At 40.2% G+C, this 23,984-nt stretch overlaps 1 protein-coding gene across 43 annotated transcripts in view; it reads right to left on the minus strand.

The window, feature by feature from the left end:
- TCF4 (transcription factor 4) overlaps positions 1-23,984 on the minus strand; it is a 380,205-nt gene that overhangs the window by 233,702 nt on the left and 122,519 nt on the right. For 27 of the 43 annotated variants that reach the window (XM_069568875.1, XM_069568859.1, XM_069568866.1 and 24 more), the window contains 2 exons: positions 14,788-14,849; positions 11,397-11,493 (listed from right to left, as the gene is read on the minus strand). In XM_069568875.1, the coding sequence (XP_069424976.1) occupies positions 11,397-11,493; positions 14,788-14,849 (159 nt within the window). Of the gene's footprint in view, positions 1-1,165; positions 1,199-11,396; positions 11,494-14,787; positions 14,850-23,984 lie in introns of all 43 variants that reach the window. The other 16 variants (XM_069568843.1, XM_069568842.1, XM_069568847.1 and 13 more) reach the window with 1 other exon arrangement.

Raw genomic sequence — 23,984 nt, forward strand, 5'->3', positions numbered from 1 at the left:
ATTGCATTTCAACTTCCAAATAACATTTTCAAGACCATTAATAAATAAGAAAAAGGGAAACTACGCAATGAGAGAAAATAAAAACACACACAATATAAAGTATGGATCCTGTCCTGTCAATCCAAGGCGTCAGGATCCCCCAAACCTGAAGAGTAGGCTCATTTACAAACACCCTGAAAGTTTTGAAGGAGACAAGGTCACCAATAAATTTTCCTCCATGATTTGGCACTGTCCAATTAAGTACCATCAGATACACATAAAGAGTTTATGCTTACATCCCAAGCAATCAGATTTGGCTACTGAATTTTTAAGAGCATGGCTTCGTCTGAATGGCCCAAGTGAGGAAGAGACAGGAGCAATTAGTAAGCCAATAATTTCAGAGACTCAGGCAGCCATGCTGATACTTCAAGGCTAGAAAATCATACTTTGCATTCAGAATGCTCTAAAATTAGCTTTTTATGTGTCCCTTTCTCTCTAATCCTTCTTTCCTTTTGTCTCCGTCTTCTCCACCAAATGTTATCAGATATTACACAGTTTCTATTTTCATTCAGCTTTTAATATGGCCCATGAGGGGGTGGCATTTAATTAATCACTTCCACATTCTGCCAAAACCCACTACGTGAGTCTCAAGTCTGCGTATTACTTTTGCCAAGCTGGTCAGACCCAGTGAGCAGAAAAAGAGCCTAGAGAAAATAAAAGGAGGTGTCATGATCACTCATAGCCACTGAATTTAAGGGCCAGGTATTTTTCCCGTTTCTTCATTGAAAGCCAGAGCAATGACTCAGCTGAGAAATTCCATCAGAGCACTAAAGGTGATGCAACATCACACAACGGAGAGTGGCAAGTTGGGAGTCAACCCAGTGCCCAGCTAGACACAAGCCTTGGTCAGCCCACCGTCCTCCACTGTCCCCATATTCAGGCTGCAGAGAGATTTTCAAAGCTGTAAGAAAGCTTTCCATGCTTTATTTTCAACATCAACAATGTAACCTGCTATATTTTACACCAATTTAAAGCAAAACTCCCATACAGTTTTTCCTATTAATAAACATGTGCAAGGAACTGGGGAGTGATGAATACACAGTCATCAAGAAGATGAGAAATGTTTGGGTTGCATCTATTAGGTACCTGGGGATACATTTAATTCAGTCCCATCTATGCTTCATACCTTTTGCCACTGTTGGTCCCTGGGCTTGATATTCTGCAAGAAGAAATAAAATAAGATCCCCTGAGTATCTCTTTCTACTAAAAATTCATACATACTTCCTTAGGAAGATTCAGAATGCCTGGGGAGTGACGGGAATGAGAGAATGATGGCATACACACAGCCAACAGTCTCTGCCAAGCTTCTCTGGAGAAGAATGAACCGAATCGGAAGACCATCTCCAACACATTCCCCAGAACCTAGAAGGCGCATGTAATAGCATTTCCTTGATGAAAAATGTCCTACCCAGTGGTTACTCCAAATGCAGGTGACCTACAACGCAGGGGAAGAAATCTCACCTTGTCAGCACCTTTACCCAAAATCCACAACAAGGTGCTTTCCACCTTACGCAACAATGCAACTTGAGAACATTTGAGCTGGAGAGAAAAATGGCTGGAGGTAAATATTTCCCCAAGGCGTGTTATCTGAAATTGTCCCCAAAGAGGTACTTATTTTATAGGATTACTGGTTTTTGTGGAATGGCTGGGAAAAAAAAAAAAATCTTTATTTTGGTCTTGCTGTCTTCAGAACTGAACATGCAATACTATCTCCACCCGTTCTTGCCCTTGGTTCCAATCTCATTAGAAAGTAAAGGTGTTTTCACACTGCCATCACCCAAGACCCAAGGTCTATAGAATTTTCAATTAATTGAAGACATTAAGTGACCTTCCCTGGTGGCTCAGAGGGTAAAGAGCCTGCCTGCAGTGTGGAAGACCCGGGTTCAATCCCTGGGTCGGGAAGATCTGGAGAAGGAAATGGCAACCCACTCCAGTATCCTTGCCTGGAAACTTCCATGGACAGAGGAGCCTGGCAGGCTTACAGTCCACGGGGTCACAAAGAGCTGGACACAACTGAGTGACTTCACTTGATCCTTGAAGGACATCAAGTGACAGAGTACCAATACGCAGTTGTGCGATGGTCTAAGATAACAGCAGAGTAGTTGCTGCAAAGCATATCATGTCACTGTGTGGCTCACAATGATGCTGGGCCAAGTGTTGACCATCCTGGCCTTAGAAACGTGAAAGTTGGGGATGATAAGAAATTCTGGTGAAGTGCCATCACCAGGAAGGGGAACAGCCAAGATGAAGACTGCAGCGCCCCCGAGCCCAGCCCACTATTCCCCGAGGACCCTAAAGACGGCAGTGCTTCCAATGGAGCTCCTCTGCAGCTTTGGTCCTAATGAAGGTGATCATGTGAACAAAGGAAACAGGCTATGGTAATCTTTTCAATAAAACCCCTTTTCCTGTTTTGGCTGGGCTGGGTCTTCATTGCGGTGCGGGCCTTTCTCTAGTTGCAGCAAGCAGAGGCTCCTCTCTAGTCGCAGTGCACGGGCTTCTCATTGAGGTGGCTTCTTTTGTTGCTGGGCTCAGGATCTCGGGCGCGAGGGTTTCCGTAGCTGTGGCTCCTGGGCTCCAGAGCGCAGGCTCAGGAGCTGTGGTGCACGGGCTTGGTGGCTCCACAGCACGTGGGATCGTCCCGGACCAGGGGCTGAACCCACGTCTCCTGCATTGGCAGGTGGATTCTTTACCACTGAGCCAACAGGGAAGCTCTAAGGCTTACAGTATTTGTTTTTTAATGAAGGTCAATAGCGCACTTAAGGTAGGCACTCAACTTTCAAGGACACGAGGTTAAAAGCCTGAAATTACTGCTGTTTCTCCTGGAGCTGAGGGGTGATGAGAGCTTTGCCAGGTGTCTGATCTTCCACCCAAGGAACCAGTCAAGGTGTCCACTATTGGCTACTGCTCTCCCAGGCCCATTTTCAGTGGCAAGCTTAGGTAAAACTCAAAGTAATGCTTTTCCAGTGAAACACTTGAGAGAAAAACTTTGTACTAAAGGAAAACAGCCCTGTTTATTCCACATTCTGCTTTCCTTTCATGATGGATGGTCTTTCCCCTGCCCGTGTTCTCATTAGCCTGATTCCCACCATGACTGTGATCAGCGGAGGTGGGAAACTTTTGGTTAAAAGTTGGATCCAGCTCTCACCACAATTTCATGCAGTCTTGGCACACTGGCCAAGATTAAATGTCTTTTGGCTGCTCCTAATCCTCCATATTAAAGATCAACAAATACAACTATGTAATATTAAAAAAAAAAAAAGAAGAAGAAAACTTTTCTTTGCCCTCGGGGGCAGGATCCTGTGTGAGAGCTTCATGGCAACCCAGCAGGTGGCTGGAAGGAAGTTCCCGGGAGCCTGTTTGGCAGTGACCCAGAAGAACAATCTCTGTCACTTATAGTGACACGTCCCGGGACCTTGACTCTCCAGGATGCCAAGCCCACTCTGAGTGGCTACTGCCGGGGACGGTGGGAATGGGCACTGCGCTTGGGCTCTGCCAGAGACCACCAAGAGGATTGCAGGAAAGACTGGAGGGTGCAGCCATAGGCGGCTGGCTGCATGAGCAGGCAGCTCTGGGCAGCCTGGCAGGAATTCAAGCCAGAGGCCTAACAGAGAAGGCTGTGGATGATGAGGCCGAAAGCCCTTTACCCTGGCTAGTTGCTGCCTTGATCAAGAGCTGAGGACAAGGAAAGCACAAGCCTTGGTGATGAAATGACCTCAACTCCCCCCCGCCGTGTGCAACTCTTCTGCTGCCATCTCCCCACCATCTTCCTTTCAGAACTCATTTTCCATCCCACGCTTCTTTATCATTCTCTCTAATCTGCTGACCAGAATTCAGCGTCGAGACCCATTTTCACATTTTGCTTCTCATAAGGAAGCTGGAGCCTTGGTTCTTTATTTTCAAAGCTGCTAAGTTGAAAATTACAGATTCTTCTCTTAAAAGAAACTAAATAAACCTTATAAATTGGCTAAGCATCCTCAGCCCCCTTCCCTCTTGTCCCATTGAACAGGCTGGAGGGGCAACTGTATAACTTTCCACCCCTTTTAAACTCTGCAGCTGGAGATGGCTGTGGATGGAAGAAAGGCAGGGAGATCACATGAGCAAATTCATCTTTCCCTTCTCCTTGCTGCATCTAACCCAAACCTGACTTCTGAGACTGTGACAGTCATCTTGAGACAATGAGGGAAAGGACAAAGAAATCACAGAGATACAAGCCTAGACTTCAATGAACCATAAACCAAATCTAGTCATGGTCCACCACCAGACTTCTAATATGAGAAAAATTATCCATAAGCCACCATTAGTCACATTTTCCATTCCTTTCAAGAAAAGCAAGCCTACGGACACAAACCACTTTTTCCTTGAACTTGACTCTAAAACAATTCAAGAACTTTCTATGTGAGAAATCTTTCTGTGATATGCAGAAGACCTACACTTTTCTGTGAAATATAGTTTTCAATTAACGTTTTTCTGGTATCAGTTCTTCTAAAGTTTAAAAGAGCCGGGTTTGGTCCACCTAGTTTGACTCTTAAAGTGTTTGATTAGAGCACCATTGCTATGTTATACCACAGAGCAGGCAGTCTAGTGGAAAGAGAACAAGACTAACGAAAGAGGGACAGCAATGTTTATTGACTGGACAAGTCACCTTATCTGAATACTGGAGACACACAGCTTCTTTCAGTGGCCTTTCAAGAAAATATTGATGTTACTTATTTCCTTTTATAAATAATCTGTGGTGTGTTTCTTGAAAACTGGAATCTACGCTACTGTTAATATGGTCTCTTTCCTGATATTCTGGACAGTCAAGGGCACAGAACTACAGAATGAATTTCTAGATGACTGCCTCTGGTTTAGGGTTTTCTTCCTGACAGTAACATGTAGGCTTGACTTTAACTTATGGGCTTTTCATTTAGGGCTGAGACCCAAATATCTGATTTCTCTGATTGATTCATGAATGAACCCCTTCAAGAGCCACTTATTGAGATCCTATAGTTCTGTGCCAAGAACTGGCCCATGCATAATACTTTTCTCCTGGTGACGTAACTTAATGAGTTATTATTTTATCCCTGTTCGATCCAGTCCCTTACCTACGGTTTGGAATGAGCTGAGGTAGAAAAGAAATATCCATCTGAATCAGGCTCTAAAGAATTACATGTGGAAAACACATCACTAGTAAAGTTACTTGAAGGTATCACAAAATAGAGATGAATGGATTAGACAGGACGATAAAACATCTCTAAACATAAAATATAGTATAAGCAGAAAATGGCATACCTGAAAGATCAATGGACCATCAGATGAGAAAATTACCTCAGAGATCATCTAAAGGCTTGCTCCCCGTCCTCAGTTTAAAGGTATAAAACAGATTTGACCTGAAGACCCACAGACAGTTGTAGCAAGAGAGTAGAAAAGTCAGTTCTCTAGCGCCTAGCCTCTACTCAAAATCAGAATTAATTATATCATTGGAGATGACACTAAAAGAGTCTTATTTGTTAACACTTCATGAAGGCATTTTAAATTAACACTAAAAAAAGAAAACTCCCAAACAACGCTGACAAGAAATAAGACCATTATTAAACATTTCTTCTCTCAGAAATTGCTTGCTATCACATTATCGGTCCAACAGCTAACAGACGATATCAAGATAACCTCGAGCTAAAAAGTGTCATTAAAAAAAATATGTCGAAAACGCAGACATCCCTAACTGAAGAACTCGTAAGCAACCCGCTGTCACTATTAAACTTCAGAACAATTTAAAAGCGAACTAAAATGTCCAGAGCTGACATGTACATTCACAATTTCATTTTCACAAAATTATGAAAGGATTATTTGACCTGTGGCACTTCAAACATCAAATAATAGCCATTTTTGTCCAGGTTTTGTTATTTTCAAATATTCACATTTCAGCATGGGAAGGAAAAAACACACTGAACCAAGAGGTCAAGTAAAATCTTACCCATGCTTTTAAAAAACTGTTTCTTTGTGGTCATTCTTTTCTTTCGTACTTTAAAGTTTTCAAAACTGTTTTCCTCATAAGAGTCTCTTCATTGGGTATTTCCAGTTTTACACTGAAAAGAAAAACTACCTCTATTAACATGTACTCACATTCTCCGTTTTACAAGAAGACTGTGCCACTGGCCTCTGCCACTGGGATTTGAAAGTGCTCACAACACTTCACCTTTATGCTGGGCTAAACTCAGGGTAGCCATAAACACTCTGAAGTAATACAAACCTAAATATTCCTGCTCGGCAAATGGAGCAGTGGAAGTGAATTCTAATGAGCCGGCAGCTGTCACAATATGACCACAGTAACCAAATCAAAATATCAACCGCTAACCCAGATGAGACTCAAAGGTCATCCTGTAAGCCAGCAGCTCTCTGCAGTTCTGCCTGAACCACGATCTAATCCTGCAGTAAAACGTTCCACTGAGCTAGTTCAGAAACCAGTTACTCTACAGCAAGAAATTATTCCGTGCACTGGTAGAGTACCACGAGCGGGACAAGAACCAAATACCACAATAAGGAAACCGAACCATTCACAAGGGGACATGTAAAAACACAGCCGCTGATGTTGAACTAAGCTGCACCCAACCATACCCAAGTATCACTTTTCACATCCTTCAGTTACCAGTGCATGTCTATAACCTTACTGGCATCTTGCTCACTCAAACAATCTGGCTTTCAATTAAAGCTCTGGAACAAAAGAAGGAAAACATATACTTAGGTCATTCCTCTGATCAAAAAGTTGTGGCTAGAAAATATATTGTCTCCCATTGTTAAAAAAAAAAAAATTTGGACAATTACCTGCAAAAGTTTTAATGTTGGGCAAACACAAGAAACAAACAGGAATGATTTTTAAAATCCATAGTCTTTGCATATAGTTCTTGCCATGATTTTCCAACTATTCCTTAACATATAATCCTTTTAAAAACACAAGGCTCAGCACCATGGTCCCTCTGACCCATTTGCATATTCTGAAAGCTACCCACTGACCACTGTAAAGGTTTCATCAAACTGTTTAATAACTGTAGTGAACAAGTTTCCAACAGATCAAGTGTACACTGTTATCATTAATGATCATACATGGTCACAAAGAAGTGACTAGTTCTCTCCAGATACAAAACAGGACAGCGAATTTCAAACAAGTAAAAATGCAAACTGGCTTGCTTATCTCTACTCAAGGGAAAACAGTAAGTGAGGACTCAGCAAGTGTCAAGTAAGAGTCTACTACACAAATATTGAACCATGATGTTGTACACCTAAAACTAATATATGTCAATTATACCTCAATAATAATTTAAAAAGAGAACTGTATGAATTGGTCAAGGCCAGCAGGCAGCTAGATGACTCACTGCTGAAATCCTTCAATTCCTCCAGACTCCCCCACACTAAAAGAAAAACAAAAGGCCATGCACATTTATTTTTTAAAACAACAAATTTGGGGCCTGCTTTTTTTTGTTGTTGTTTCTTTTAGTTATGTTTTTCTTTAAAGGATTTACACAATATCAACTTCCAAAACTCTGTGTGGCAACTTTAAACACAGACAGCAATGGAGGGAAGAGCGCACCCTGACAAACCAAGTGTCGTTATTAATTCTTCTAGCGCAACAGCTGCACGTGTGTGCACACGTGCACGTGAGCACGTGCTTGCGTGCAAGTGCACTTGCGCCCATTTGTTTATGTTTAGTTTAGGCAATCGAGTAAGGCCTTGTATTCAGATACGCAATACCTCCTTATTTCTAAAGGAGGTAGATTAATGCAGACACTACTACTCTTATAAGTCATATACCATTTTGCATAAATTTGAGATACACAAATAAATTAAGTTTTTATATTTTGGTGCCAGAGGTAAGTATTAGATTACAAAAATGAACATTTATGCAAAATCATTCATGGGAAGTCAAGGAGTTCAGATTTTTAATAAAGCATTTTGTTACCTTAAAAGAGTTTATAAGCAAATACTAGCAATGCCTGCATCATTTCTTCAAAATACTGTATTGCCATAAGAACAAAATGTAGAATAATAAGTCACTACCCAAAGAAAAGAGGGTTTCAGTACTTTTTTCTTTCTCTGCAATAAAATAAAACCTCACTAAGTGAACAGTTTACCAAAAAGAAATAGGTCATCTGCAGTTAATAACTCTTTCCCGTAAAATTAGTGTCACTTATTTCTGTAGCAGATGCCTAATTCAGTCACAGACTTGATTGATTTGACAATAGAGAATCTGGTCCAATAAAGTGGCTGATTTATTTCCGATGCTATAGCTTTTACCCTAATGTGACACCAGAGCAGAATGAAATCTTTGACATGTAAAGAAATCCTTTACAGGTTTTCATGAAAACCAAAGCTTCTGAAAGTGGATATTAGATTGTTGTTCAAAACTTAAAGTCTAATATCTTCTTTCGGTAGAAGAAAACTTCCACAAACACCGTAACCCAGAATATGGATTTGGACACAAAGAGTAGTTTAGAATATACCATATACTCTGTAAATTCAAATTGCTGGCTATACTAATAGGTCTTATTTCCTCTTTGTCTTCATTTGTAAATCGGCTGTCTTTAACTTTTTGAAAACAATCTAGCTTCTCTTTGTAAAGGTACAGCAAAGCACCAAGCATGGTTCATTTCAAAAGTGGTTTCATTTTAAATCAACAGCAGCTTGGGCAACATCAATGAGCATCTTTGTTCCCTGAGTCTAGGCCTGAGATACTCAAGCCAATCAAGAAGGCGTTTGGGATGTGAGAAATTACCAGGGGGTGGGGGGTTAATGCAGCATCCTAGCGAGTTCTCTAAAAATATTTTTAATTCCTTTCCAAAGTAAAAATGCGAGGTATTACATAATAGTTTAAATGCCTTTTTCTCTCTCTTTTTTTTTTTTTTTGCACACTGCGCCATGCCCTCTCACTCTGAGGGCAACTTCCCTGACCCTAGTCTGACACTGCACCGTTAATGTCAGATAAACCATTTAGCCCAAGCACAATTCTTTTCTGTGCAAAAATCTGCTTGAGGTGGAAAATGTAGCAGTTTGTAAACAATAAAGAGCCATGTTTCAGACCAGACAGCTTATCTAACAGAGAAGTCCTTTCATGGGGAACAGTGGGTGGGAGCCTCCGGACGTAGTAGCATTTCCTCCCACAATGCAGGAGACTGTCTTGGCCTCCATATTTAAGGGTTTAATGGGAAGGAGGGCAGACGGAGTAAAAGAACACAGCTGACATGGACTTTCAGCTTAAACAACAACTAAGTGAAAAGAGTCAGCTCTCGGAGCTCCGGCTGTAGACGCTCAGCCCACTTATATTTTAAATACTATTTGAACTGAAAAAAAAAGAAAACGAATTTGGTTTGTAAAACAGCTGCCCAGGAGGATACGCAAATAAGAATGATTCTTTGCTATCTTTGTATTGCTTGGTGTCTTCTGTAATATTAATTTATCCACTTGTTCTTTAGGAAAACATTTTTGCATGGACATTATATAAACTTCTAAATATGAGTAGTAATTTATTTATCCCATTTTATCCTCATCGGAGGATAGTCTTAGAATTCTTCAGGACAATTCTCTAATATACTCTTTCAGTGTTACTTTTCAAGATGATTATTTTCAAGTTAATCTTTTACTTTATGAAGTTGGATAAGGATAAATAGAGAAGGGATGGTGTTAGAATTTAAAATTACTGCTATTGTCATTGAAGAATGTAAAGTTGTTCTTTCAAATCTAAGGTGACAAACATATCTAGTCACCTGCATCTGCCTATCCTGGAAACAGGAAACACTGCATCTCATCATGACTCATTTTAAAAAGCTAGGATTCTTGCTTTAGCTACAGAGGTAAAACATAACAGTTACTATTTTAAATTTAAAAAAAATAAGAAAATATGAGAACAACCCATGGTCAAATACAGCTTTGAGATCCTGATTCTCAAAGTTGGGATGACACTTAATCACCCATTAAAAACAAATTCCTAGTATTTCTCTGCTTTGACTACTGTGCATTTAATATCTGAGGTCCCTGTAGATGGATTTGACGGTGATTTCTAAAAAGACGACTCACACTCAAGAATGATCTACACCTTAAATAATGAATATAGGGATGAATTGAGAGAGGAGCTTTGAAACATACACTCTATCACATGTAAAATTAAATAGCCAGTGGAAATTTGCTGCATGACGCAGGGAGCTCAAACCTAGTACTCTGTGACAACCTAGAGGGGTGGGATGGGGTAGGAGGTGGGAGGAAGGTTGAAAGATGAAGGGGACGTATGTATACCTATGGCTGATTTATGTTGATATGTGGCAGAAACCAACACGATACTGTAAGGCAATTATCCTCCAATTAAAAATAAATTAAAAAAATTATAAATAACAGAACAAAGTTAACATTAATTTACAAAAACAAGTATAGTGACCAAGGCTTAAAAAATAGGACATTCCTCAGAAGCATCTGCAGTTATGGTTTCAGAATGATATATGTATGGCTGCATGTCTTCCTTGGAGTATAATTCAACAGCTTCTGCCAAGAAATTTAACCTCATTTATTGCAGGATTTGGCCAAGTTGAGAGATTTACTAATATTGTTAAAGCTCACATTTATTAGAACAAAGATCTTTTTTTCCCAATCAAAACTAAAGTAACCAGCTATTGGGACTTTTTAAGTCATTGTAAATTGTCTTTTCATTGCTCAAGATACTGCGGTGTGTTTTTTTTGTTGTTGTTTTAATCCCTATAGGTAGTCAAAGCAGGAAAAAATATGCTAAGAATTCCAATAGAAAAGACACGCTGGAAACACAAAGACTGTCGCAAAGCACACATAGGTCACTTCATGAAGCAGGACGGGGACCTCCTAGATCATCAGCACTGAAGTTCACACCTTGATAAATACACAACCAGACTTTACAATTCAGCTTGAACACGCTACTTTGATTTAAGCACAGTAACCCTATTATTACAGGAATTTCCATGACCCCTTTCATAAAAGTTCATGCTAACACAGATTTTTTCTCATTGCCAACTGATACTTCTTACTTTGAATATTCACCACTTTCACTTCATCAGCCTTAACCCTGGAAAACTACTGCCGCAACAATGAAATTAGGAGAAGTGCTTTACATCTAAGGAACACAAATTTTCCATGTAGATTCAATATCACTGAAATTAGGTAATTCCACACAGTTGTAAAACTTAGTCCTGTATGCACTATTACCAAGCAAAGATCATCAATATTTTTCTGTAATTTAAAATTACGATAGTGAACTAGCTAAATATCTAAGTTCTTAAAAACAGAATCTCTGTCTGGGCTTGTATTCTATCTTTGATGGTAAAACATAAGCATTCCAAAAACTCATGCTAATTTAAAATTAGTCTTACTTTGTATTCTGGAATTGACAAAAGGTGGAGAGAGATTGTCATGTGACCCAAGGTCCCTGCTGGTCATGTGGTCATAGGGAGTCCCATCTCCATAGTTCTGTAAATAAAATAAAAGCATAAATTTAAATTTGCCATGAATCAATCAGCATGTAAGTCTGACTACTGATACCTCTCTGAACCAAAGAAACTGGAGCCCACCATTCTCACCCCAGCACCTTATTATAAGAAAGCTGCATCTTCACAAGTACAGTGCATAAGAAGGGCTCTAAAGTTTGCAGAGTTCACATTTTCCCCAAAATCATAGTGAAACTGGGGGAATAATAATAATGGAGCCAATTGCATCAAGTTATTAAGATCAAATGAAATAATGCAAGTAAAACACCTGATACCTATAAAATATATTGTAAATAGTAATTATTATTTTGATAAGCCTACATTATTTTTTTAAAAAGAGAGCAAAATGTGCTATGGGAAATTTACTCATAACCTGCAACGAACTGCCTTTGGAAGGCAAAGGTAGGACCTTGTAAACAGCAGCATTTGATTTTATGATACTGAAATTTCAATGTTTTATTATAGATGTTATTGTGGTTGTAAAACAATTGGATCATTCCATAAGTAACCAGCTACACAAGAATGTAAAAATTATTATAACAGGACTATAAATGAATATCAGAATTTAAGCATAAATTCTGGATTTGGACAAAGTATGCCACAAAAAAAAAAGTTTTAAAGCAGACGGTAATCTCTGGAAATTTCTAATTACTATGATCATCTCATGGTTTAAAGGGGAATTTTAAATTAAAATAAGGTTTTTAAACTGCCCAGTCACTTGCTTCTAATGGAGGAGTTAGATAACATACAGGAAAGAGTTAAAATCATCTAAATCATAGAGTTCAAATTTTAGGTTACTAAGGTACATAAGTGACCAGAAAGGAAAAAAAAGTCATGCTGCTCAGCTGGTTGCACTATCCATAAAGACTAAGTCAAATTTACTCAGAGGTATCAGTTGGTATGTTAGCCAAAGGGCAGAATCTGCCCACGTGAAAAGGACGGATATTGTATGAAAAATGAAAATGCACATCCCTCCACTAAAGAAATGACAGAAACCTTAAGGTTCCAAACTATCCCGTTTTCAACCGCCTTTCCTCAGCTATAAAAAAAATTAACTTGAACGATACTGTGACGGGATGTTGCCAGTACATCAGGGCATAAAAGGACGTCACATTTTAAATATCTATCATTGCTCTTACACTCACTTGTTCCATACCAGACATTGCATAATACTAATTACCATTTATTAAGTATACTCACCCTACAGAGTTATTAAGAGCTTAATATACATTATCTAATCTAAACGCCAGCACAGCGTTTCAAGATGACTGGAAATATCACCACTTGAAGATGAGAAAAAAGAGACACCTGCCCCCTGGCTGTCCAACACAAGCCAGCCACAATAAGCTGTCTCATGTAAGAATTAAAGATTTTAAAATTTAAAAAATAAAAAACTAAAATTAAAAAACAAAACAAAACAAAAAAAAAAACAAAAAAGAAAGAAAAGAAAATAAAAATTACAAAATATTGAGTCAAAGTTATCCACCAATGAATTCCCTGGGGTGGTGGGGGGAAAGGCCAGACGATTCATGAAAACCAAATAAAAGTCAGGACGATCCTAAATGAACCTCCCTCTCAGAAGAACGACTTAAAGAACCACGTGTTGTATTAAAATGAGAAAGCAGAAGACAGTAAGTTCATGCGAACGAGCTCAACAGGAGAGGGACGTTCTGTCGTCTCCCACACTTGCTGTCATGGGGAATGGATTGATTTCTGCAACTGAGGACTGTAATGTGAGGAGGAGGAAAGATTTCCTCAACCCATCCATATAATGCAGGAGAATCTGAAACTCGACAGCTGGTGCAAAGTCTCAGCGAAGTTCCTCGTAAGCCGAGAGCTCTGGCTGTACTCTGAGACTAGAGCATGAGCCCCAGGGCCAGAGGACAGGTGGAAATGGCCAATGCGGCTTGCTGAGACGGCCTCCTTCGGACAGCTTGATTACCTTCCTTACCTCTTTGCCAAAATACAGACCACTCTCCACCCCAAATGTGTGCGAACATTACAGTAAATGTGCCCCCGCTCCCAGCCCTGCAGAACGTTTCCTCCATCTACACAGCTGCTTGGGGGAGGGGCAGCTGCTTTGTGCGGTCTCTACTTTTAATCTGGAGTTATATGTATTATTATAAAAACTGAGAGGGATTTCAGAAGGCCTAGCAATGACTCCACTGGAGAAGGAAATGGCAACCCACTCCATTGTTCTTGCCTGGAGAATCCCAGCGAAGGGGGAGCCTGCCTGGTGGGATGCCATCTATGGGGTCGCACGGAGTCGGACACAACTGAAGCGACTTAGCAGCAGCAGCAGTAGCAGCAGTGATGACTCCATTAAAGACAGATTTTATATATATATAATCGTTCACATTTGAGTTAGAAGGAACAGGAAAGATCTCTGGTTCAACTTCTTCATTTTAGAAAGTAGCAGTATGGGGCCCAAGGAAATGAAATGACACACCCAAGGTCATACACATACAAACACACGCAGGGCCTAACCACCTACTCACACCCCATGCCATGGTCTTCACATGACACCCTAACAACCAAAAACCTTGGACAGGAATAGCAAAAATCTGTGAGCGAATAAGGCATGTACGGTTAAGCACAAGAAACTTCTTTTCCAAATGACTCTGCGCCATGGTCTGTAAAACACAAAACTTACTTAAGGAACACTGACAAATGAGCAAGTCTGAAGAATAAGACTTGGTCTAAATCAGATCATACCCATTTACTTTGAAGTTTAACGATTTGGGGTTGTGTGTGTTTTAAAAATAAAAGCTACTTTCAATTAAAAATAAATAAATAAATGAACCCACTGGTGACCAAAGGCACTACTGGTGGTGGGACAATAATGTTTACGAAGTGAAACCAACACAGACTTATTATGCAGATGATACTGGAAACTACAACTTCACAGTATGTCTTCAGAACTATTTAGTGACCTATTTACACCAATATATTACAGGGATACTAGGAATTTTTTTTTAAGTTGCACCACCTACAAAAAAACAGCTTTCTGTTAACACTGGATCAGTAACTGGCAAAGCAAGGCCAAATGTTTAATGAAAGGGTTGTCTTCTGGTTAGCCAAAGTGGAAGGGGTGTCAAAATCAATAATAACATCCAATAGAGCCTGAAAAAAAAGCCAAACAGAAGCTGATCCTCATTAAACTCAGTCTGCATATATAGCCATGCAGATGCGTGTCAGGGAGGAAAAAACTCACCTTCAGTTTGTCAATTTACATATGAGGATGTCTGCTTATGGGGAAAAGATTAGATATACTTACCCTGGACGGGCTTGGATGTCCTCCACTCCCCCAGGACCCTGAGCTACTTCTGTCTTCTACATCTGGGGACAAGAGAAAAATTCTTTAGGCTTTCTTGCAATAATTCTTTCTTTTTGTATATGCACTTTTAAATTAATGTTTCAAATTAATCTCCTGTTGCCTTTAATTAAGAATCAAGCACGAGGCTACCATGATGATAGTAGCTTCTGACCCAACTACTTAAATTAGCTCATTTAAATTCACAGCAGAAACAAACTGGACCCTCAGGAACCAGAGGTATGAACATAAAAATTACTTCCATCCTTCACAATGTTTCATAGCCTCAACTTTTATCAACCTGAAACTGCACTTAAAATCTTACTAAAATCTTTTGGACAGGTTAAGTTAAAACTACACGAACACAACCTTAAAATACACACATACACAAAGTTAAATCAGGTAAATATCCATACTATTAATATTATCAATATTAGCGGCATGCATGCCATAACGCTCCTAGACACTTTCTGTCCTCTTACCGGCTCAGACAAGCCACTCGAGGCCTACCCACCAGACAACAGACATGAAGAAAACACGTCAGATGAAAAAGGACGTTGACAGTCTATTTCCATCAAGACATTACAAGGATATTAGGAGACTTTAAGTTTCTTAGAACCACACCATCTCACTCTTTTTTTTTTTAAATAGGCACAACACTTGGCCTACAATCCTTAATCTGGACAGTGAAATGTGGCACAAAAGTTGTTAAAGCAATGTTTTGTTAATTATGGCGAAATGACCTATACGAACTCCCAGAAGGCTGGAATTCTCTAGGCCCTGTACCAGCGAAGTTCTGCTGCTGACCAAATTCGAGATGCTTCTTCAGTGCTTCAAGTGCAAATACGCAGGAAGGGGAGTCTGACAGCCAAGTTCCCCTGTTCACTGCTCAGAACATAAAAGTGCGCGCAAGATCAGTCACTCTAAATTTAGAAATGGCTTTGAGATTTTTGATGAAAGGCCCTTTCTGAGTATAAAAAGTTTCGCTGTTCTATTATCTTGATCACGGTGGTAACAGACGGCCATCACAAGCTTCCTCTGACAGAACTGGAGGAGGAGGTGTGAAACTTCGGCTCAGGAGATGTACTCCCATGGACTGTGTTTTCTAACATTTCAGTAATACTGTTTCTTAATGCACTACTGTCCTTCCCTTAATTACTCCTATTTTATTATCAGCAGAAGTAATCATAGTATAATTAACTGACTTATTTGGGGGTCCAGTAGAGGACATGGTGTTTTAGAATATATTAAGAGATGGACTAGAAACAGCAACCAACAACTAGGACCACTAAACTTGAAATCTTATTTTTAACAAACATCGTTCCAGTTACTTTGGTCAGTCCTTCCGAAGAGAATGCAAAGGCAAACAGCTATCCCCTGCAGACAGCTAAAATCAGTGCCTGCAAGGGACTTCCCTGATGGTCCCGGGCTTAGGACTGCACTTTCACCGCAGAAGGCAAAGGCTGGATCCTTAGTCAGGGAACTAAGACCCCGCATGCTGCATGGCGCAGACAAAAATAGAAAAGAACACGAAATTTAAAAAATGTTTCAATAAATATAATCAGTGGCTGTGAGCTTTAAGAGATGTCATGCAAGCTCTGAAGATGAAGTCTGGAGAAAAGGTACAATACTTTCCCCAAATTTGCTGTTTAACAACCCAACCTCCTAGCCCATCTACTGTAAGCTGAACTGGGGGACATATATAGAAAAGTGACTTAGAACTCTTGGGACTGTCACACAAGCAAGTTTTGTAGCCTATCTGGTTCTCGTCATCCTTAACAGCAAATCAAGTTTATTTTCACACACACACACACACACACACACACACACACACACACACACACACAAAGGTATAAATGACAAAATCTATCAACCAGAAGTCTGCACATCTTGACTTCCTTCTCACCTGAAACAGCCAACCTGGATTAATTTGAGAGATTTTCCTCTTAAACTTGGCCCCAAAGTAATGATGGAACAGCAGCGAATCTCTATGTCTACCATAAGATTCTGTTTTGTTTGGACCCATTTTATCCATTTTCAAAAAGGATTTCAAACATGAAAGGAAGGCAGAGACAAGGAGGAAAGGGGACCATAGTACTTCCTGGTCAGTAGTTTTGCCCTCAGGGTGATTATGGTCCCCAGAGGGCATCTGGCAATGTCTGGAGACATTTTCAGTTGTCACAACTTGGCAGGGCATGGAGGCGGGGTAGAGCTAGTGGCATCAAGTGGTTAGAGGCCAGGGACACTGCTAAAGGTTTTATACATGTCAGAATACCTGCACAACACAAAATATCCTGGTCTCAAATGTCAACTGTGCCAAGGTTGAGAAGGCCTCTTCTAAAGGACAAATTCTATTAAAGAGCAAAAAGGAAGACTCGAGCTGGAAAAAAAAAAAAAAAAAAAGATGCACCAGAATTTGATTTATAATGAATACAACCTCTTACTAAATACACAGTGAAGTTATCTGAGCCCAGATTTAAGCCAGAGTGTTTCAAGAGACGTTCCTATACATCTTCTGTCCACAGAATAAAGGGAAAATGATGGTCAACCAAGCAGGCTGCTAATTAGCAGGCAAATAAAACACATCAAAACTTGAGTATTCCCAACTGGGCAATTTCAAAAGCGAGCAATCCACTAATTAAAAATGCTGGAAGTCTAGCTTTTTCAAAACAGGTTAAATACTGGCTGGTTTCCTTCACAAATAGATTCCCACCCCATCAAATCTGACTGCTCTTTTCCCATTCTTTCCCATTTCCATCCTCCTCATTTCCTGACCTCATGCTGCTGTACCTTCTTTTAGTCTTTCTTCCTCTTATTGCTTTGTAACAGACTTTTCCTTCAGGGGCCTCCTGCAAACTGAGAAGGTAAGGACACCTCTCTTGCCCTTCAAGACTTCACAGAACAATCGTATGACTTCTGATATTTTTTATTTGAAAGAATATCTGTACAACGGGTGCTCCTTGATCCAGGGCAAGAAGACTCAAAGCGACAGCATGCACCGAATGTAAATATGTTATTTTAAAGATATTTGTTTCCATCTTCCCTCCCACTGAGCTTCATCAGACCTGCCAGTAAGTCAGCAAGCATCTCCTCAACAAGGATCTCAGTCCATCTCAAAGTGCGCCTGAGGACTGCCTATGTCTAATCACCTGATGTGCTCATTTCAAGATTAGCATCCTGGGGTCCATTGCAGACCTACTGATCCTGGGTCTTTGAAGGTGGGGCCAAGAAAACTGTGTCTTTAACAAGGTCTTCAGGTACTTTTCGTGTACACAGGAGCTTTGAGAACCACCAGCCTCCTCCACTGGAAAACACGAGCCAGATGCATACCCTACTCCGTCACCCACTGCCTAACGCACATCTTGTCCTAAAATCCTTGCCCAGGTGGCCAGTTTCTGCAGCATTCAGTCCACATTCCCGTCCCATCTACACCCCAGTCGTTCTTGCCCAGACTCACTCTCTGTGTAAACCTTGCACGTGGCCTACACGTGGCCATCCCCTGCTCCCAGCTGGTGTACCTGGGCACCGCACACACTTTCTACCTCCAGATATTTGTACCCGCTATTCCTTCTGCCTGAGCTGTTTCTTATCTCTCAAAAAATAATACTAGTTAGTATTTTATGAGCTTAAATATGCCAGACACTGTGCCAAGCACTTCAATACACTACCAGTATCGCCATTTTATCTTGGAGGAAACAGGCTTAGACGGGACAGAAAACCCTCCCAACGTGACAGTAGGTGGAAGAGCTGGCAGACACAGGGGCTGGCCATGTTCAAGTCAGGAACATTCTCCACCACGGTCAAGGTCTCCCCGATAAGCAGCTCAGGTCTCTCTACAACCAGCTCGAACATAACTGCCAGTCCCTTCTTCCCATGGATGTATTTACTTTTGGAGTTTATATCCACTCTTGTGTCCACAAAAAGATTATAGAATGAATACAACACAAATATATAAACCCAGGTCTCATGCACTGCAAACAGCTTCTTTACCATCTGAGCCACCAGGGAAGCCCCAGTCTTGTGTCCACAGAAGATTACTGAATGTATACAACACAAATACATAAAATGAAGTATTTGAAGAAATCAGAGACTGGAAAATAAAAACAGGAGAACAATCAAGCCATATGTATGATGAGCTTATCAAAAATGTACACTGTGGGAGTTCCCTGGTGGTTCAGTGGCCAAGACTTTGTGCTCCCAATTCAGGGGACCCAGGTTCGATCCCTGGTCGGGGAACTAGATCCCACATACCACATTACGCAACTAAGAGTTCAGATGTCTTAACTAAAGATCCTACATGTCACAACTAGGACCCAGTGCAGCGAAATAGATAAATATTTTAAAACAAAAATAAAAAACTTTAAACATACATGTGATGGATGGGATATTTGTGAGAGAGGGGTCACAATTCTAGTGGGCATAGAGTAAAACAAGATTCATAGCCTTGGATAAAAATATCCAAACTTTCAGGAAAGTCATTAAGGGCACACAGTCACAAATGAAAAACTGCCCAAGACAGAAGCCACGTGGATACTGAGTTCTCGTGTCTCCCTTGTTCTGCTGTCACTCTCTATCCAAGACGGGAACACGTAAGAGGAAGACAACCACCTGGGCGGAAGGAGGCAAAGGAAAACAGAAAGTGGATGAGAGCAATTATTCTTCCCAAAGACTGACGTGGGCTCAATTGTTTCTAACTTATTTTACCCTAGACATGGACAGACTGAGTAATGTCCATGGTTTTGACAGTTGCTTTAGGAGGCAATCAGACCATCTACAAATTTTGATTTTACTTGAGTAGTTCTGCATAAGCCCCCTCTAAAATGCCTGACATTTCAACACTAAAACACAAAAGCAAAGCGTGGGTAGAATGCGGATCAAACACTCCTTTCAGAGAAAAGATATACAGAGATGAATTTTTATTTCTATGATTTCCCACCCATACTCATTGATTATTCAAATCTCCACTTTATGTGGACAGTGAGATGAAAACTATCCTTAGACTGGACCAATGTCCGAAAGCACAGAGCTGGAAAAAAGACCTAGATTTCAGCCACAGACTTCATTAACCAGCTCAACGGCCTGAGCCAGTCACCGGACCCTCTGAACTCACTGTCGTCAACTGTAAAATAAGTGGTTTTGATTTCCATTCTTAGAAATAGGGCAGCCTAGTATAGTGGAACAACTCTGCCACAAAACACTAAGTGTAGTAAATCAGACAGAGAAAAGACAAATATCATGTGATGGGGCTTGTACGTGGAATCTAGAAAGCTGATACAAATAAACTTATTTACAAAACAGGAATAGACTCAGAGACATAGAAAAGAAACTTATAGTTTCCAAAGGGGAAGGTGGGAGAGGAATAAACTAGGAGTTTGGGATTAATATACACACTACTATATATATATAATGCATTTCCTAGGTGGCTCAGTGGAAGAGAATCCACCTGAAATGTAGGAGATATGGGTTAGACCACTGATGGGGGAAGATGCTCTGGAGAAGGAAATGGCAACCCACTCCAGTATTCTTGCCTGGGAAATTTCATGAACAGAGTAGCCTGGTGGGCTACAGTCCACAGGGTCAAAAAAGAGTCAGACATGACTTAGCAAGTAAACAACAACAACAAAATATATAAAACAGATAACCAACAAGGACCTAGCACAGGGAAGTATACCAAATGTCTTGCAAGAATCTAAAAAGGAATATATATATATACACACACACAAATGTATAACTGAATTACTTTGCTGGACTCTGAAACTAACACAACACTGTGAATCAACTATATTTCAACAAAAACTTATAAATCAATAAATACTCATGGCTTTTTAAAAAAAAATCACTAAAAAAATGACAGATTAAAAAATTTTAGTCTTCTTCTAAACCCAAATGAACTGACAAGATAGTAAGGAAATATCCAGCCAAAATCAAAGTGAAGGCTGGAACCCACAGAGGAAGAAGATATTTTTTTGCCCTGAGGACAACCGCCAATCTAGAAACTGTAATGGCCTCTTGGGTCAAGGAGAGCAAAAGTGAAAACTCAGCATCCACCCAGAGCTGGTATCTAATAGGAGAAAAAGGAATAATAAGGTTTCCAACCTCAAGGAGTGATTACTAAAGTAAACAATTGATACTTAGACACTCAGCAGAGTGTGTGTGTGTGTCATGTTAGTTGTGTCCGACTCTTTGGGAGCCTATGGAGTGTAGCCCATCAGGCTCCTCTGTCCATGGGATTCTCCAGGCAAGAGCGCTGGAGTGGGCTGCGCCTCCTCTAGGGGCTCTTTCCAACCAGGGACGGAACCCGCACCTCTCACATCTCCTGCACTGGCAGGCAGGTTCTTTACCACTAAGACAATCAAAACACGTAAACAGGCAAATTGTGATTTATTCAAGGAAATTGAGTTTCACATTTTTATGGCTGTTCGTTCTGCTTAGTGGGTCTGAGATTTTCAAATAATCTCCTGGATTTCCATAACAGCCAACATGTTTGAAGTAATCAAATCCCACCTTCTCCATGAACCCCCCTACAGCACAAACACGGTGAGAATTCAGTGAGCCTTAGATTTGAGTGACTTCATTTACCTTTCAAATATCCTCTTTTCATCTCACCATTTCAACATAATTCTGTATGCTGTATAAATGATATGCTTCCAAAAATTATGTCTGCTTACCAGAAGTCCAAGGTAAGAACACAGACTGAATATTATACAAGTTAACCTTGATTTGAAATAAAACAAGTGTGAGGGTTACCTAACTCTGTTGATTTGGGGTAGCTTTGTGTATCCATCCTTTCCTCATTGAGAAACCAGATCATGCTACACCACAAGGGTTCTACAGTTCCATGAAGTCAGAACAACCAAAGTGGTATTCTCTGCTGCCCTAAAGCTCTACAAATTCCCACTCTTGTAGAAACATAAGGATTTCCTGATAAAAGCTTCTACACACTCAGAATGCTTCAGGAGGTTGAGATTGAGTTCTTCCTGGAAAGACAGTCATTCTGAGGCATGTGGAAGTCTACATGGTCTTAAGCCCTTCTCTCTGCAATAACAGACACTATTAAATCTCCTCCACACCCTCACGGAGACTCACAGACTGCATACATCTGTGGCTCCTACTAATTTCCTAGTCCAGGAAGAACCCTTGGCTGAGCCCTCCACACAAACTGAGATGGCATATGCTCTCCGTCAGTGCCAGATGAATTTAGAGTTCAAAATATTTCATCAGCAAAGAGCGTGTTAAGGATGTGCACATTTTCATTAGCACCCAGTATAATAAGAAGCCTAAGGACAGTGATCTGAAGCCCAATTTGAGTCCAAGGACAGAGGTAGGAAGAGCTGAGGAGCTTCAGATATTGACAAGGACCACACCACCAAGACCACTTCTTTCTGCTTCTGTAAGAAACAAGATAGGCTCCAGAAGGAGTAATCTAAGCCGCGGCGAGAAACTTCCAGCACTTTCCCAAATCTGACTAAGCAAAAGATGATGACTGTGGCGATGTGTCCCACGCACATTTTAAGATACTTCAAATACAAAGAACAGGGACGTGGGCGTTCCATTTTCAGAGCATTGTCCACCTGGCATCTCAGTGCTCGTGGATTTCCCTATTAAATAAATTCGAGAATTCAAAGGTCAAGTGTAAGATGGTATTACATTACAGATCATATACATAAATATATAAATAGTGTAAGGAAAGGTAAAATATGGATACACTGGGAGGGAAAGTATAGAAGGAAAATTTGTTCAGAAAGGAAAATTTTAGCTTTTATTAACCACCAAGTTAAACTTCCATTAATACATTTTTTGAAACACTGAAACACTATTACTTTCCTTAAGTTCTAGATAAACTATTTTTCAAAAATGAACACTAAATAATCCCAGGTGATTAAAATATGGAGTTAATGGCACTTTACAGTACTGTTAAACAGGGAAAGCATTTTCATATAACATGATATTAAGATAATATGGAAGTAACAAAATAAAACATGTAACAATTATGTTATAAATGTCAGTGGGGCTTCATATTGTGAAATTCAGAAATCTTGAAAATTCAAGGTGAGTAGACAGTTATATTATGAAACTGAGACAAAAGTAACAAACTCTTTATATCAATCCATATAATTTGGAAGTATCATGATAATCTAACTTGAATAATATTCTAATTTGAATAACCTAACATGAAATACAGAAATTCCATTTTCAAATGTTTGAAACAAATCAGTCAGGGTCTTCTTATTAAAGAGAAGCTCATCCTTTCCAGAGCTCATCTCTCCAAGTTAGGTCCCAAAAAGAAGAGAAGCCACAAATAACTGAGGTAAGACTATAATAATGTGACACCTCCTTTGACTTTGAAATGTAACTGGTCTAAAAGTTACTTAATAAAAATCAATTTTACTAAGATAGTGCTCTTGGAAGCTAGATATATTTCAAATCAGGTAAGAAGAAATTGAAAGTAGAATCAGCATATCATTTAATTCCAATATTAAATAGATAAGCTTCAAAGTACCTAAGTTAAAAGTGAGTATTAATAACTTGGGGAAGTTTTTAAACTAGATGCTTAGTACCTTTTCAAGATGTATTTACAAATGAACGTCACAAAGTGTGAGAAATAAAAGGTAAATGCTTCAGAAAACAAACACGAAACAACGGAGAAACACATTTCAAATCCACTTGGTTTTTGGACTTCCCTGGTGGTGCAGTGGTTGAGAATCCACCTGCCAGTGCAGGGGACGCAGGCCTGAGCCCTGGTCTGGGAAGATCCCAGGAGCCGTGAGGCAAGTGAGCCCGGGCTCCACCTACCGCCAGCTGTACTTCCACAGCAAGCAGCGCAGTGAGAAGCTGGCGCATCTCATTGGAAAGCAGCACCCACTCGCCACGATTAGGGAAAAGCCCGTGCACAGCCACAGAGACCCAGCGCAGACGGAGATTAAACAGATAAACAATAGATACATCCGCTTCATTTGTAAATAAAATAGAATATATATCACTCTGATAACAAGTACATGTAATTATACCAGAGTTTTCCAAATCCGACAGGGACAACAGAGGATGAGATGGTTGGATGGCATCATCGACCAGATGGACATGGGTTTGGGTGGACTTCGGGAGTTGGTGATGGACAGGGAGGCCTGACGTGGTGCGGTTCATGGGGTCGCAAAGAGTCGGAC

This window comes from Ovis canadensis, chromosome 23, assembly GCF_042477335.2.
Source record: "Ovis canadensis isolate MfBH-ARS-UI-01 breed Bighorn chromosome 23, ARS-UI_OviCan_v2, whole genome shotgun sequence".
Taxonomy (NCBI): Eukaryota; Metazoa; Chordata; class Mammalia; order Artiodactyla; family Bovidae; genus Ovis; species Ovis canadensis.